Consider the following 13,465-nt stretch of genomic DNA (forward strand, 5'->3'; position numbering starts at 1 on the left):
CACGACAGTCCCGACATCACCAGATAAATTACACAAGAGTGGAGCTGCAACAATCTCACAATCAACCACATGATCTGAACAAACAACTAAAGGAGCTCAACGATGGAACCAGCAGATCCTGATGGAGCCTTGGCTCCGTTAGAGGAACCTGCTGATGGCAGGATCAGGAGCGAGTCCTCAGGCACCACACCGACCTGCTGGTCCAGGACTAAGACTGGACCATCAGCTGGTTCAGGTACCAAGAGGATCCTCCTGGATCTCTGCCCTGAACTGGACCAGCTGCTCCGGTTCAGACCAACATGATGCTTCAGCTGGAGCTGCTGACAGGTCGGACATCTGTCTGTCGTCATGACGACCATATATGGGAGGACTACTGGAGATAAAAGCCAGACCCTAAAGATCCCATAACTGTGTCTGGACAGAAATACATTAAAATTAATTTTGAAGCAAAAACCGGTGTTGTGCCAAAAAGTGATTGCCTGCCAGAATCTGATTTCTTCTGATTTATGGCCGCGGGAGCGCGCACAGCAGCCCGTTGAGCGAGAGCGCTAAACCGTCCGATTTCAGATTATGAAGCTCAAGAATGAGATCAAGTCATATTTAGGCAGAAACAACCTTTCATTAACTGTATTTGGCCTTCAATCAATTTTTGGCAGGTAAAAAGACCCATTTTCAGGGAGAAATCAGATTCTGGGAGGCAATCACTTTTTGGCACGACACCTGTCTCTCCTCCTGCGGATGCAACACTCCGAGTTACAGCAATTTTGCTCTTTATTTCTCACGTTTGCACCTCGATAATCCCGTCGGCACAAGTTGTCTTTATTTCTGCAGCAGAGGAATCAGATCGTAATGCTTCATGTTTTAAATATAAATTCATGTTGTTCACATTGTTATAGGCTACTTATGAGAGAGGTGATCGCGGACATCCATAATGTGTAAGACTCAATAAACGTGTAGCCTACATTGGTCTTAATCCGTTAGTATATAATATGCATGACAATAAAGCAGAACGAGGAGCCGTTTTTCATCCACCAAAAATTCTGGTGTCGGTTCTTAAATTACAAACAAGAAAAGCAGGGTGTAATGATGCACTAACGCTGCCCATAAACATTGACAAACCCGTACGATCATATTAAAACCACAACTCTTCACCGAACGCAACGCAAAGCAAAGAACACCATAATGTAGGTGTCAAAGTGAATCCCAGAAGGGCCGGTGTCCTGCATGTTTTAGATGTTTCACTGCTTTAACACACCTGATTCTAATTAATCATCGTCATCAACTTGTCATCAAAGCCTGGATAGTTCTGTTGATGACACAGTCACTTGTATCATGGTGCAATGAAGCAGGGAAACATCTAAAACCTGCAGGACACCGGCCCTCGAGGACTGGAGTCCGACAGCCAGCTCAGAGCCGATGTTTTCTTTTTTTATTTGTTTTACCTGTTTCTACACATTTCTTGTTAGGATGAGCAGTTTTTAATGGATAATTATCTTCATATCATATTCAAACAATTCAATTCAATTCAATTCAATTTTATTTATATAGCGTCTAATACAACAGAGTTGTCTCTAGACGCTTTACAGAGACCCATACCCAGAACATGACCCCCGAGCAGTTATTACATAAACAATGGCAGGTAAAAACTCCCCTAGTGGGAGAAAAACCTTAAGCCAAACAGTGGCAAGGAAAAACTCCCCTTTAGGAGGGAAGAAACCTTGAGCAGGACCAGGCTCATCAGGGGGGACCCTCCTGCCGAGGGCCAGACTGGTGGGTCAGGGACGGCAACAGCACAGCAGGCAGGTGGAAGCAGCAACGGGATGACCGGGGGTGGGGACCGCAGGCCAGCACGCAGCTCCCGAAGCTCCGGCCCAATCAGCAAGTCCCAGGTTGGGGTGCAGGGTCAGGAAAAGACTTGTGCTCCGTAATGCAAGCTACAAGCCACCCACGGCCACCTGCAGGACAAAAGAGAGAAAAGGGAGGAGAAGGGGGGGCCAGCAACGGGATGACCAGGGGTGGGGACCGCAGGCCAGCACGCAGCTCCCGAAGCTCCGGCCCAATCATCAAGTCCCAGGTTGGGGTGCAGGGTCGGGGAAAGGTTGAGAAGGGGCAGGGCCAGGGAGAGGAGTCTTGAGGGACGAACATTCTCCCCCGCCCAAAAGGGGCCGTTACCCTGCCCCCCTCACTCCCACACTGCAGGTTCCGGTGTCCGGCAAAGGATGCTGCAACATGGACAAAAGAGAGAAAAGGGAGGAGAAGGGGGGGCCAGCACAAGAAACCACAGGAGCGACTCTGACACACTAAAGTTTACACTACCTAGAGATTTACCAACACCAGCTAGAGGTTTACTAAACACTAACTATAGGCTTTACTAAACAGAAATGTTTTAAGTTTAGTTTTAAAGGTGGAGGTGGTGTCAGCCCCCTTAACCCAGATTGGAAGTTGGTTCCATAGTAGTGGCGCCTGATAGCAGAACGCCCGCCCTCCAAATCTACATTTAGATACTCTAGGAACTACGAGTAAACCTGCACTCTGAGAACGGAGAGCTCTGACAGGAACATAAGGCACTATCAGGTCTTGCAAATAATGCGGAGCTAAGCCGTTTTGGGCTTTATACGCAAGTAATAAAATTTTAAATTGGATTCTGAATTTTACGGGTAACCAATGGAGCGACGCTAACACTGGAGAGACGTGGTCTCTCCTGCTAATTCCTGTCAGTACTCGTGCTGCTGCATTTTGGATCAGCTGGAGCCTATTCAGCAATTTACTTGGACATCCTGCTAACAACACATTACAGTAATCTAGTCTAGAAGATACAAACGCATGAACTAGTTTTTCTGCATCACTCTGTGAGAGGATTTTCCTAATCTTTGCAATATTACGGAGATGGAAAAAGGCTATTTTACAAACCTGATTGACATATGGTTTAAACGACAAATCCTGATCGAAAATAACACCAAGATTTCTCACAGTTGCACTGGAAGCCATCGCAACACCATCTAATCCCTTCCTAAGATGCTCTGGACCAAGAATGGTAACCTCTGTTTTATCTGAATTTAGAAGCAGGAAATTTCTGGACATCCAGTCCTTGATGTCCCTAAGACATGCCTGAAGTTTAACTAACGGTTCTGTTTCATCCGGCTTCATAGACAAATAGAGCTGCGTATCATCAGCATAACAATGAAATTGTATGCCGTGATTCTGGATTATACTTCCCAACGGCTGCATGTATAAACTGAACAAGATTGGCCCTAGCACTGAACCCTGCGGAACACCATAACAGACCCTTGACTGTTCTGAAGAAACCTCATGTACATGAACAAACTGGAACCTGTCAGATAGGTATGATTTAAACCAACATAGAGCTGTCCCTTTAATCCCAACAACATGCTCTAACCTGTGCAGTAAAATGCCATGATCTATAGTGTCAAAAGCAGCACTGAGGTCCAGTAGAACCAGTATGGACACTAATCCCTTATCTGAGGCCATAAGGAGGTCATTCGTGACTCGAACAAGTGCTGTCTCTGTGCTATGATGCATTCTGAACCCTGACTGAAAGACTTCAAACAGATCATTTCTATACAAATAGTCACATAACTGGCTTGAAACTGCCTTTTCCAGAATTTTAGACACAAATGGAAGGTTGGAAATTGGTCTATAATTAGCTAAGGTGTCTGGGTCAAGAGAAGGTTTTTTAAGTAAAGGTTTAATTACTGCGACTTTGAAAACCTGTGGTACATATCCTAAACTTAGGGATAAGTTAATTTGGTCCAGTATTGTCGTACCAATAAGAGAAAAAATATGTTTGAATAGTCGAGTCGGGATGGGGTCTAACATACATGTGGTTGACTTAGCTCTATTAACGAGTGAAGTCAGCTCAGGGAGGTCTATAGGATCAAAACAGTCTAGAGACAAGTCAGAGCCTAGGGAAGTCGCTAAAGCTGAAGAAACACCTACAACCGGCTGGTTGATTTCTTCTCTAATTCTCGCGATTTTACTGTTGAAGAAGCCCATAAAGTCCTCACTACTGAGAGCTGCAGGAATGCACGGCTCAACAGAGTTGTGACTCTTTGTCAGCCTGGCTACAGTGCTGAACAGAAAACGTGGGTTACTTTTGTTATCCTCTATCAACGTTGAATAATAAGCTGTTCTGGCTTTGCGAATGGCTTTTTTATATACTATTAGAATATCTTTCCATTCACGATGAGAGTCTACAGACCTACAAGAGTACCACTTCCTTTCCATTTTACGCACGTTTTGTTTCAACATGCGGATATCTGAATTATACCAGGGAGTTAAGCTCCTGTGGCTAGAAACCCTCCTTTTCAAAGGAGCAACTTCATCTAAAGCTGAATGCAACAAATCAGCAGTGTTACTAGCAAGGAAATCAACATCTGCAGAGGTAGAACCCAGGTCACTGGCCTCGACTACATCACTATTTCGCACTGTCGTAAGATAAGCAATGGCCTCCCTAAATTTAACAATAACTTCATCAGACAAACATCTGCTAAAATAATACCTCCTATTTTGCACTTCAACATCAACAAAATTAAATTCAAACGTTATTAAGTAATGGTCGGATAAAAGGGAGTTTACAGGTGACACCAACAGACCATCAGTTTCAACACCGTAGGTGAGAACGAGATCGAGAGTATGATTAAAACAGTGCGTCGGTTTATCCACTTTTTGTGAGATACCCATTGATTCTAGAAGAGAATCGAAGGCTAATTTAAGATTATCGCTTTCAACATCCATATGAATGTTAAAATCACCCACTATGATGAATTTATCTGTGCTGATCAATAATCCAGAAAGGAAATCTGAAAATTCAGACAAAAACTCCAGATACGCACCAGCAGGGGGCCGGTACACTACCACTAACACAACTGGCTTCTCTGATTTCCGGCTCGGAAATTTCAGACCAAGCATGAGGCTTTCAAATGTATTATAGTTGCACTTAGGTTCAATTTTTGTTTCGAGACCGGAGTTATAATTTGCTGCGACTCCTCCGCCTCGGCCCGTGCTTCTAGGAATGTGATGATTAAAGTAGCCGGGCGGAGTTGATTCATTCAAACTAACATACTCTTCCTCCTGTAACCATGTTTCTGTTAAGCAGAAAATATCACTCCTGCTCTCTGTAATTATATCATTTACTAACAGAGACTTAGAGCTTAATGATCGTATATTTAGTAGTCCGCATCTAATTTTTAGGTCTGTAATTGGTACCAAATGTACATTGGTTTTAATTTTTACAAGGTTATCTTGGTTAACGCCTCTATAACGCTGCACCTGGTGAACTTTTGGAGGGCGGGGAACTGCAACCACTTCTATTTTGTTAGGCACCTGGCCAGAGTCGCCAATATCATGTAATCCTACAGTTTTAGAGTCGCTAATTACATAATGCAATCCTACAGTTTTGTTGGCAGGCGTTGGTCCTTGAGAAGCAACAGATGTGTCGCTGAGTGGGGAAAAACGGTTAGACACATGAAGCGGGTGGTGGTGTTCTGTGAGCCCTTTAAGACTACCCTTCCTCCGAACCGTCACCCAGCTGCCCTGCCTGGCCGGCTGCCGGGGAGCTGCAGGGGAGCGGTTACGCTCAGCTGCTACGGGCCGGTCCGCAGAGGATTCTATCGGACTATGGTCTGGTTGGCCAAACCGGACCTCTAACTGGCTAAGCCTCGCCTCCAGCCCTGTTAAACTACAGCTCTGCATCCTGGCCTGGACCCTGCATTGTCAGGGGGAGTGTCTAATAACATTGGCCAGATTTCTAGACATAAGAGCTGCACCATCCCGGGTGGGATGAATGCCGTCCCTTCTAATCAGACCGGGCTTTCCCCAGAATGTCTCCCAGTTGTCAATAAAGTCCACGTCGTTTTCTGAACACCACTGAGACAACCAGCGGCGGAGCGAGAGCATGCGACTAAACATGTCATCGCTGGTCAGATTGGGGAGGGGGCCAGAAAAACCTACAGAGTCCGACATGGTCTTGGCGAAGTTACACACCGAGACAATATTCATTCTGGTTACTTCCGACTGGCGAAGACGGGAGTCATTAGCTCCGACATTGATGATAACTTTACCATATTTACGATTACCCTTTGCCAGTAGCTTCAAATTTGCTTCTATGTCGCCCGCTCTGGCCCCCGGGATACACCTAACTAAGGTCTCTGGAGTCGGCTTCACATGTCTCACAATAGAGTCTCCAATCACCAGGGTCTGTTTCTCAACAGATGTGTCGCTGAGTGGGGAAAAACGGTTAGACACATGAAGCGGGTGGTGTTCCGTGAGCCCTTTAAGACTACCACATACAAACATATATTTGAGGGAGGAGACAAGGCGGAGTGTTGCGCTCCAGCATGTGCGCTCAAATCCACGCTGATTGGGATGTACAGAGAAACCTGCGTGGATTTGGGCGAACGCACAGCTTTGTACATATGAATTTTTGCGGTCTTGTTAATTCCACGCACGGATTCACGTTGAAATCCACGCACTCTTAGTACATGAGGCCCCAGATGTCTTTTGAACAGCTACAACGCAAACACAATCTTCCAACCCATGACTTTTTTAAATACTGTAGCGTCCGCCAGGACGTGTCGGAAGGACGAGCGAAGTTTAGCCAGTTTAACAGTTTATTACCTGTTACAGAATGGGTTACTGTTGGCCGTAACCACGCCAAAACAACAAAAACCCTGCTGAACTCACTCAACTGCCGCTCAACAGCCGTGCTGATCCCAGCGAGCTCAGACCAACCGCCACCAGCACACTCACAACTCCCGTGCTTACCCCGCCCCTACCTGCTCTTTACCCACAGGCCTAACATTCAACAGAACATCTGAACATGACAACATTATACAGGAACATTACTGCAGGGTCGCTACAATACCTTCAACTAAGGCACTATTTACAGAAACATAAAGAATGGGATACAATAAGTACTTTGCCATCCAATATAGAACAGTTTTTTATGCAAACAATTAAGGGGAAAATTAAGAAAAAGATAATATCACACTTATATAAAATACTACAGGAAGAACTAACAGATAACAGCTTGGACATCAAGGAAAAATGGGAATTAGAAATGAACACCATAATTTCAGATGAAAATTGGGAAACATCATGCAGGGAGGGACATAAAACGACAAATAGCCCCATGTGGAGGGAATTTGAGTGGAAAATTAAGATGAGATTCTTTAGGACCCCTCTTATCACGTCAAAATTTGCTCGCATTTCAGATCAGTGTTGGAGGGGCTGTGGGTTAGTAGGAGATCATACCCACCTTCTATTTGATTGCCCAAAACTATTAGGATTCTGGCAAAACGTACAAGATGAAATTAAGAAATGTCTAGATATAGAACTACCTTTAGAGCCATCCTATTTTATATTAGAAATATTACCAGAAGATCTAGATGATAATCAGAGATTGTTATTGAGAGTCCTTCTTGTTTCTGCTAAGAAGATGATCACGGTCTCCTGGCTGAAGCCCCAGCCCCCCGCAAGTAACCCAATGGAGGGAGAAGGTTAAGGAGGTTTTTTACATGGAAAACGTAACAGCAAGGCTACATTTAAAGATGGATGTCTTCTCGATGAAATGGTCGCCAATTATTTCACATTTCCTCAACTGATGTGATCTGCTATATGTGAGAAGTGACTTTCTTTTGTTGTGGTATTCTTGATTTTTAATTTTTTTTTATATGTGGTTTTCTCTCTTAATTGTACACTGTAGTAGATGTGTACTCATACCCCTCTGCCTATGGACTACTCATCCTCAGGGATTATGTGACACATGGACAATGAACGGATGCAGAAACCCACAGACTACTTCATGCTGGCACCTTTGCTGTATCTTTGGCTATATGACTGCACTGTATGTCCGAACTTGTTAAAAGAAATAAAAAGAAGTTAAAAAAAACATGAAACATCACAATCTGATTCCTCTGCTGCAGAAAAGACAAGTTGTGCCAACGGGATTATTGAGGTGCAAACGTGAGAAATGAAGATCCCCTGCAGTCGACTCGATATCAGACTCTGAAAGTTGCCTAAACATTCAATAAAAACTTTATTAATTCATTGCTGAGTCATATCAGTTTGTACGAACAAACCTTTCAGTGACATATTAGTTTTATTTTTTTCGCTGCAAAATGTATTTTAATGTTTTTTCTGTTCAGACACAGTTATGGGATGTTTTAGGATCTGGATTTTATCTCGAGTAGGCGTACCATACGGTCGTCATGGTGACAGAAATGTCTGGCCTGTAGCAGCTCCAGCTGAAAGATCATGTTGGTCTGAACCGGAGCAGCTGGTCCAGTTCAGGGCAGAGATCCAGAAGATCCTCTTGGTACCTAAACCAGCTGATGGTCCAGTCTTAGTCCTGGACCAGCAGGTCCAGACTAAACCAGCTGATGGTCCAGTCTTAGTCCTGGACCAGCAGATCCAGACTAAACCAGCTGATGGTCCAGTCTTATTCCTGGACCAGCAGGTCCAGACTAAACCAGCTGATGGTCCAGTCTTAGTCCTGGACCAGCAGGTCCAGACTAAACCAGCTGATGGTCCAGTCTTAGTCCTGGACCAGCAGATCCAGACTAAACCAGCTGATGGTCCAGTCTTAGTCCTGGACCAGCAGATCCAGACTAAACCAGCTGATGGTCCAGTCTTAGTCCTGGACCAGCAGGTCGGTGTGATCCTGCATCAGCAGGTTCCTCTAACGGAGCCAAAGCTCCATCAGGATTTGCGGGTTCCATCGTTGAGCTCCTTTAGTTGTTTGTTCAGATCATGTGGTTGATTGTGAGATTGTTGCAGCTCCACTCTTGTGTAACTTATCTGGTGATGTGGGGACTGTCATGTCCTTCATGTGGTCGTGAACTTATTGTTGACGTCACGTTTCCTCATATTCTGCACTTCCCTGCATCACCAGTGAGTGTCGCCAATGGACAAAACCTCAGAAAAGTGCGAATGCCAGACTTGATGTGTGACTGAAGGATTGCAACTTTCCACGTTCAAATCACTGTTTGAACATCTGACTGTGAGCATAGAAAAAGTCGTGTACGCACGTTTTTAGTGCGCCGCACGTTTTGTACATGTTGCCCCAGGACATGATGCCCTGTAGGATTGCATTATGTAATTGGCGACTCTAAAACTATAGGATTACATGATGTAATTGGCAACTCTAACCAGGTGCCTAGCAAAATAGAAGTGGTTGCAGTTCCCCGCCCTCCAAAAGTTCAAAAGTTCGCCCGGCTATTTTAATCATCACATTCCTAGAAGCACGGGCCGAGGCGGAGGAGTCGCAGCAATTTATAACTCCAGTCTCCAAACAAAAATTTAACCTAAGTCCAATTATAATACATTTGAAAGCCTCACGCTTAGTCTGAAATTTCCGAGCTGGAAATCAGAGAAGCCAGTTGTGTTAGTGGTAGTGTACCGGCCCCCTGCAGATTTCCTTTCTGGATTATTGATCAGTACAGATAAATTCATCATAGTGGATGATTTTAATATTCATATAAATGTTGAAAGCGATAATCTTAAATTAGCTTTCAATTCTCTTCTAGAATCAATGGGTATCTCACAAAAAGTGGATAAACCGACGCATTGTTTTAATCATACTCTCGATCTCGTTCTCACCTACGGTGTTGAAACTGGTGATCTGTTGGTGTCACCTGTAAACTCCCTTTTATCCGACCATTATTTAATAACGTTTGAATTTAATGTTGTCGATGTTGAAGTGCAGGGCAGGAGTTATTATTTTAGCAGATGTTTGTCTGATGAAGCTATTGCTAAATTTAAGGAGGCCATTGCTCATCTTGCGACAGTGGAAAATAGTGAAGCCTCTACTGAAGCAATAGAGGCCAGTGACCTGGGTTCTACCTCTGATGTTGATGTTGATTTCCTTGCTAGTAACACTGCTGATCTGTTGCACTCAGCTTTAGATGAAGTTGCTCCTTTGAAAAGGAGGGTTTCTAGCCACAGGAGCTTAACTCCCTGGTATAATTCAGATATTCACATGTTGAAACAAAACGTGCGTAAAATGGAAAGGAAGTGGCACTCTTGTAAGTCTGTAGACTCGTATCGTGAATGGAAGGATATTCTAATAGTATATAAACAAGCCGTTCGCAAAGCCAGAACAGCTTATTATTCAACGTTGATAGTGGATAACAAAAGTAACCCACGTTTTCTGTTCAGCACTGTAGCCAGGCTGACAAAGAGTCACAGCTCTGTGGAGCCGTGTATTCCTGCAGCTCTAAGTAGTGAAGACTTTATGAGCTTCTTTAACAGTAAAATCACGAGAATTAGAGAAGAAATCAACCAGCCGGTTGTGGGCGTTTCTTCAGCTTTAGTGACTTCCTTAGGCTCTGACTTGACTCTAGACTGTTTTGATCCTATAGACCTCCCTGAGCTGACCTCACTCGTCAATAGAGCTAAGTCTACCACATGTATGTTAGACCCCATCCCGACTCGACTATTCAAAAATGTTTTTTCTCTTATTGGTGCGACAATACTGGACCAAATCAACCTATCCCTAAGCTTAGGATATGTACCACAGGTTTTCAAAGTTGCAGTAATTAAACCTTTACTTAAAAAAACCTTCTCTTGACCCAGACACCTTAGCTAACTATAGGCCAATTTCCAACCTTCCATTTGTGTCTAAAATTCTGGAAAAGGCAGTTTCAAGCCAGTTATGTGACTACTTGTATAGAAATGATCTGTTTGAAGTTTTTCAGTCAGGGTTTAGAATGCATCATAGCAAAGAGACGGCACTGGTTCGAGTCACGAATGACCTCCTTATGGCCTCAGATAAGGGATTAGTGTCCATACTGGTTCTACTGGACCTCAGATAAGGAATTAGTGTCCATACTGGTTCTACTGGACCTCAGATAAGGAATTAGTGTCCATATTGGTTCTACTGGACCTCAGTGCTGCTTTTGACACTGTAGATCAGCATTTTACTGCACAGGTTAGAGCATGTTGTTGGGATTAAAGGGACAGCTCTACGTTGGTTTAAATCATATCTATCTGACAGGTTCCAGTTTGTTCATGTACATGAGGTTTCTTCAGAACAGTCAAGGGTCTGTTATGGTGTTCCGCAGGGTTCAGTGCTAGGGCCAGTCTTGTTCAGTTTATACATGCAGCCATTGGGAAGTATAATCCAGAATCACGGTTTACATTTTCATTGTTATGCTGATGATACACAGTTCTATTTGTCTATGAAGCCGGATGAAACAGAACCGTTAGTTAAACTTCAGGCATGTCTTAGGGACATCAAGGACTGGATGTCCAGAAATTTCTTGCTTCTAAATTCAGATAAAACAGAGGTTATCATTCTTGGTCCAGAGCATTTTAGGAAGGGATTAGATGGTGCTGTGATGGCTTCCAGTGCAACTGTGAGAAACCTTGGTGTTGTTTTTGATCAGGATTTGGCGTTTAAACAATATGTTAATCAGGTTTGTAAAATAGCCTTTTTCCATCTCCGTAATATTGCAAAGATTAGGAAAATCCTCTCGCAGAGGGATGCAGAAAAACTAGTTCATGCGTTTGTATCTTCTAGACTAGATTACTGTAATGTGTTATTAGCAGGATGTCCAAGTAATTTGCTGAATAGGCTCCAAAATGCAGCAGCACGAGTGCTGACAGGAATCAACAGGAGAGACCAGGTCTCTCCAGTGTTAGCGTCGCTCCATTGGCTACCTGTAAAATTCAGAATCCAATTAAAAATCGTATTACTTGCGTATAAAGCCCAAAACGGCTCAGCTCCGCAGTATTTACAAGACTACTTAGTACTACTACTATTTACTAGTGCCTTATGTTCCTGGCAGAGCTCTCCGCTCTCAGAGCGCAGGTTTACTCGTAGTTCCTAGAGTATCTAATTGTAGATTTGGAGGGCGGGCGTTCTGCTATCAGGCACCATTACTTTGGAACCAACTTCCAATCTGGGTTAAGGAGGCTGACACCACCTCCACCTTTAAAACTAAACTTAAAACCTTTCTGTTTAGTAAAGCCTATAGTTAGTGTTTAGTAAACCTCTAGCTGGTGTTGGTAAATCTCTAGGTAGTGTAAACGCTAGTGTGTTAGAGTCAGTAGTCATAGTTGCAGCTATAGAACAAGATAATAATAATAATAATAATAATAATAATGACTTGGATTTATATAGTGCCCTTCTAGGCACCCAGAGCGCTTTACAGAAATCATTATTCATTCATATTCTCTCCGGTGGTGGTAAGCTATGTTTTGTAGCCACAGTTGCCCTGGGGCAGACTGACGGAAGGGTGGCTGCCATATCGCGCCTAACGGCCCCTCCGACCACCACCAACATTCATACACATTCAAGCACATTCATACGGGGCAAGGTGGGTAAAGTGTCTTGCCCAAGGACACTACGACAGCAAACTGGGACAGAGCGGGATTCGAACCGCCGACCTTCCGATCATTGGACGACCCGCTCTGCCACCTGAGCTACTGCCGCCCCAAGACTATAATAGTTAGTCTCAAATATAGCTTGGTGGTAGATATGCTGCTATAGGCCTATGCTGTAGGGGGGCACCGACATGATCCGCAGGGCGGTGCCTCTCACCCTTCTTCTCCTCTCCCTTTCCCTTCCTCTCTTCTCCATTTCCATTTTTATAAATGTCTCATAGCTATCGTTTTGTCCATCGCTCCTGTAGTTTCTTGTGCTGGCCCCCCCCCCAACCCCGGTGATCCCGGTGCTGCTTCCACCTGCCTACGTGGATGTCTGCTGTGTGCTGCTGACGCCCCCCCCCCCCTCTCTCTGGTCATCCCGCTGCTGCTTCCGCCTGCCTGCCTCCCCCCCTCTGGTGATCCCGCTGCTGCTTCCGCCTCTGGCCTCTGCTGGTCCTCTGAACTCTGACTGTGTGTCGGCTCAGAATTAGATTTATATTCAAATCTTTTTTCTATTTTAATTACATTAATTATTTGTCATTATTTTTTCTGTTTTACAGACAATTGTCCCCTGAAGATTTGGCCCAGGTTCCAGCTAACTCTACCTCCAACATTTTGAATCGTTTGATGGTCAGTTATGACCCAAGAATAAGGCCCAACTTTCAAGGTAATGCTGCAATACACACATATGATGCACAAATAAACAATATTTCTAGAAGTTAGAAAATTTTCTAAAGTTCCGTAACACATCTTAACACATTTGAACTGTTTTAGAGACACAAGCACAAACCAGCCAGATGCATCATATTTAGAAAATACAACCAAATATAGAATTTCATGTATGTAACAAACTCAAAATAGAGTTGAAACTATTATTGAATTGAATTGATCTGAAGTTTGTCAATCACTACAATGTCCGGTTGGTTAGTCTTCTTCTTTTTGAGCCCGTTGCAATCTCAGTAGCTCCATATTTTCACGAGTGCTTTGCATCTCCCCTGCTCCACTCAGTCTGTTGAGGGTCTTCCAGGTTGTCCATGGAAGGTCGATCCCGCTGGCGCAGGTTGGTTAGTCATTACCA

The 13,465-nt window shown here is 44.0% G+C and overlaps 1 protein-coding gene across 5 annotated transcripts in view; it reads left to right on the plus strand.

Annotated features, from left to right (window-relative positions):
- Nucleotides 1–13,465, plus strand: part of LOC133449087 (glycine receptor subunit beta-like) — a 131,168-nt gene that overhangs the window by 19,860 nt on the left and 97,843 nt on the right. For 3 of the 5 annotated variants that reach the window (XM_061728222.1, XM_061728229.1, XM_061728237.1), the window contains exon 3: nucleotides 12,948–13,054. The exons of 1 other annotated variant lie outside the window; for it this stretch is intronic. In XM_061728222.1, the coding sequence (XP_061584206.1) occupies nucleotides 12,948–13,054 (107 nt within the window). Of the gene's footprint in view, nucleotides 1–12,947; nucleotides 13,055–13,405; nucleotides 13,448–13,465 lie in introns of those variants that run through there. One more of the 5 variants, XM_061728249.1, reaches the window with a different exon arrangement.

This window comes from Cololabis saira, chromosome 1 (genome assembly GCF_033807715.1).
Source record: "Cololabis saira isolate AMF1-May2022 chromosome 1, fColSai1.1, whole genome shotgun sequence".
NCBI lineage: Eukaryota > Metazoa > Chordata > Actinopteri > Beloniformes > Belonidae > Cololabis > Cololabis saira.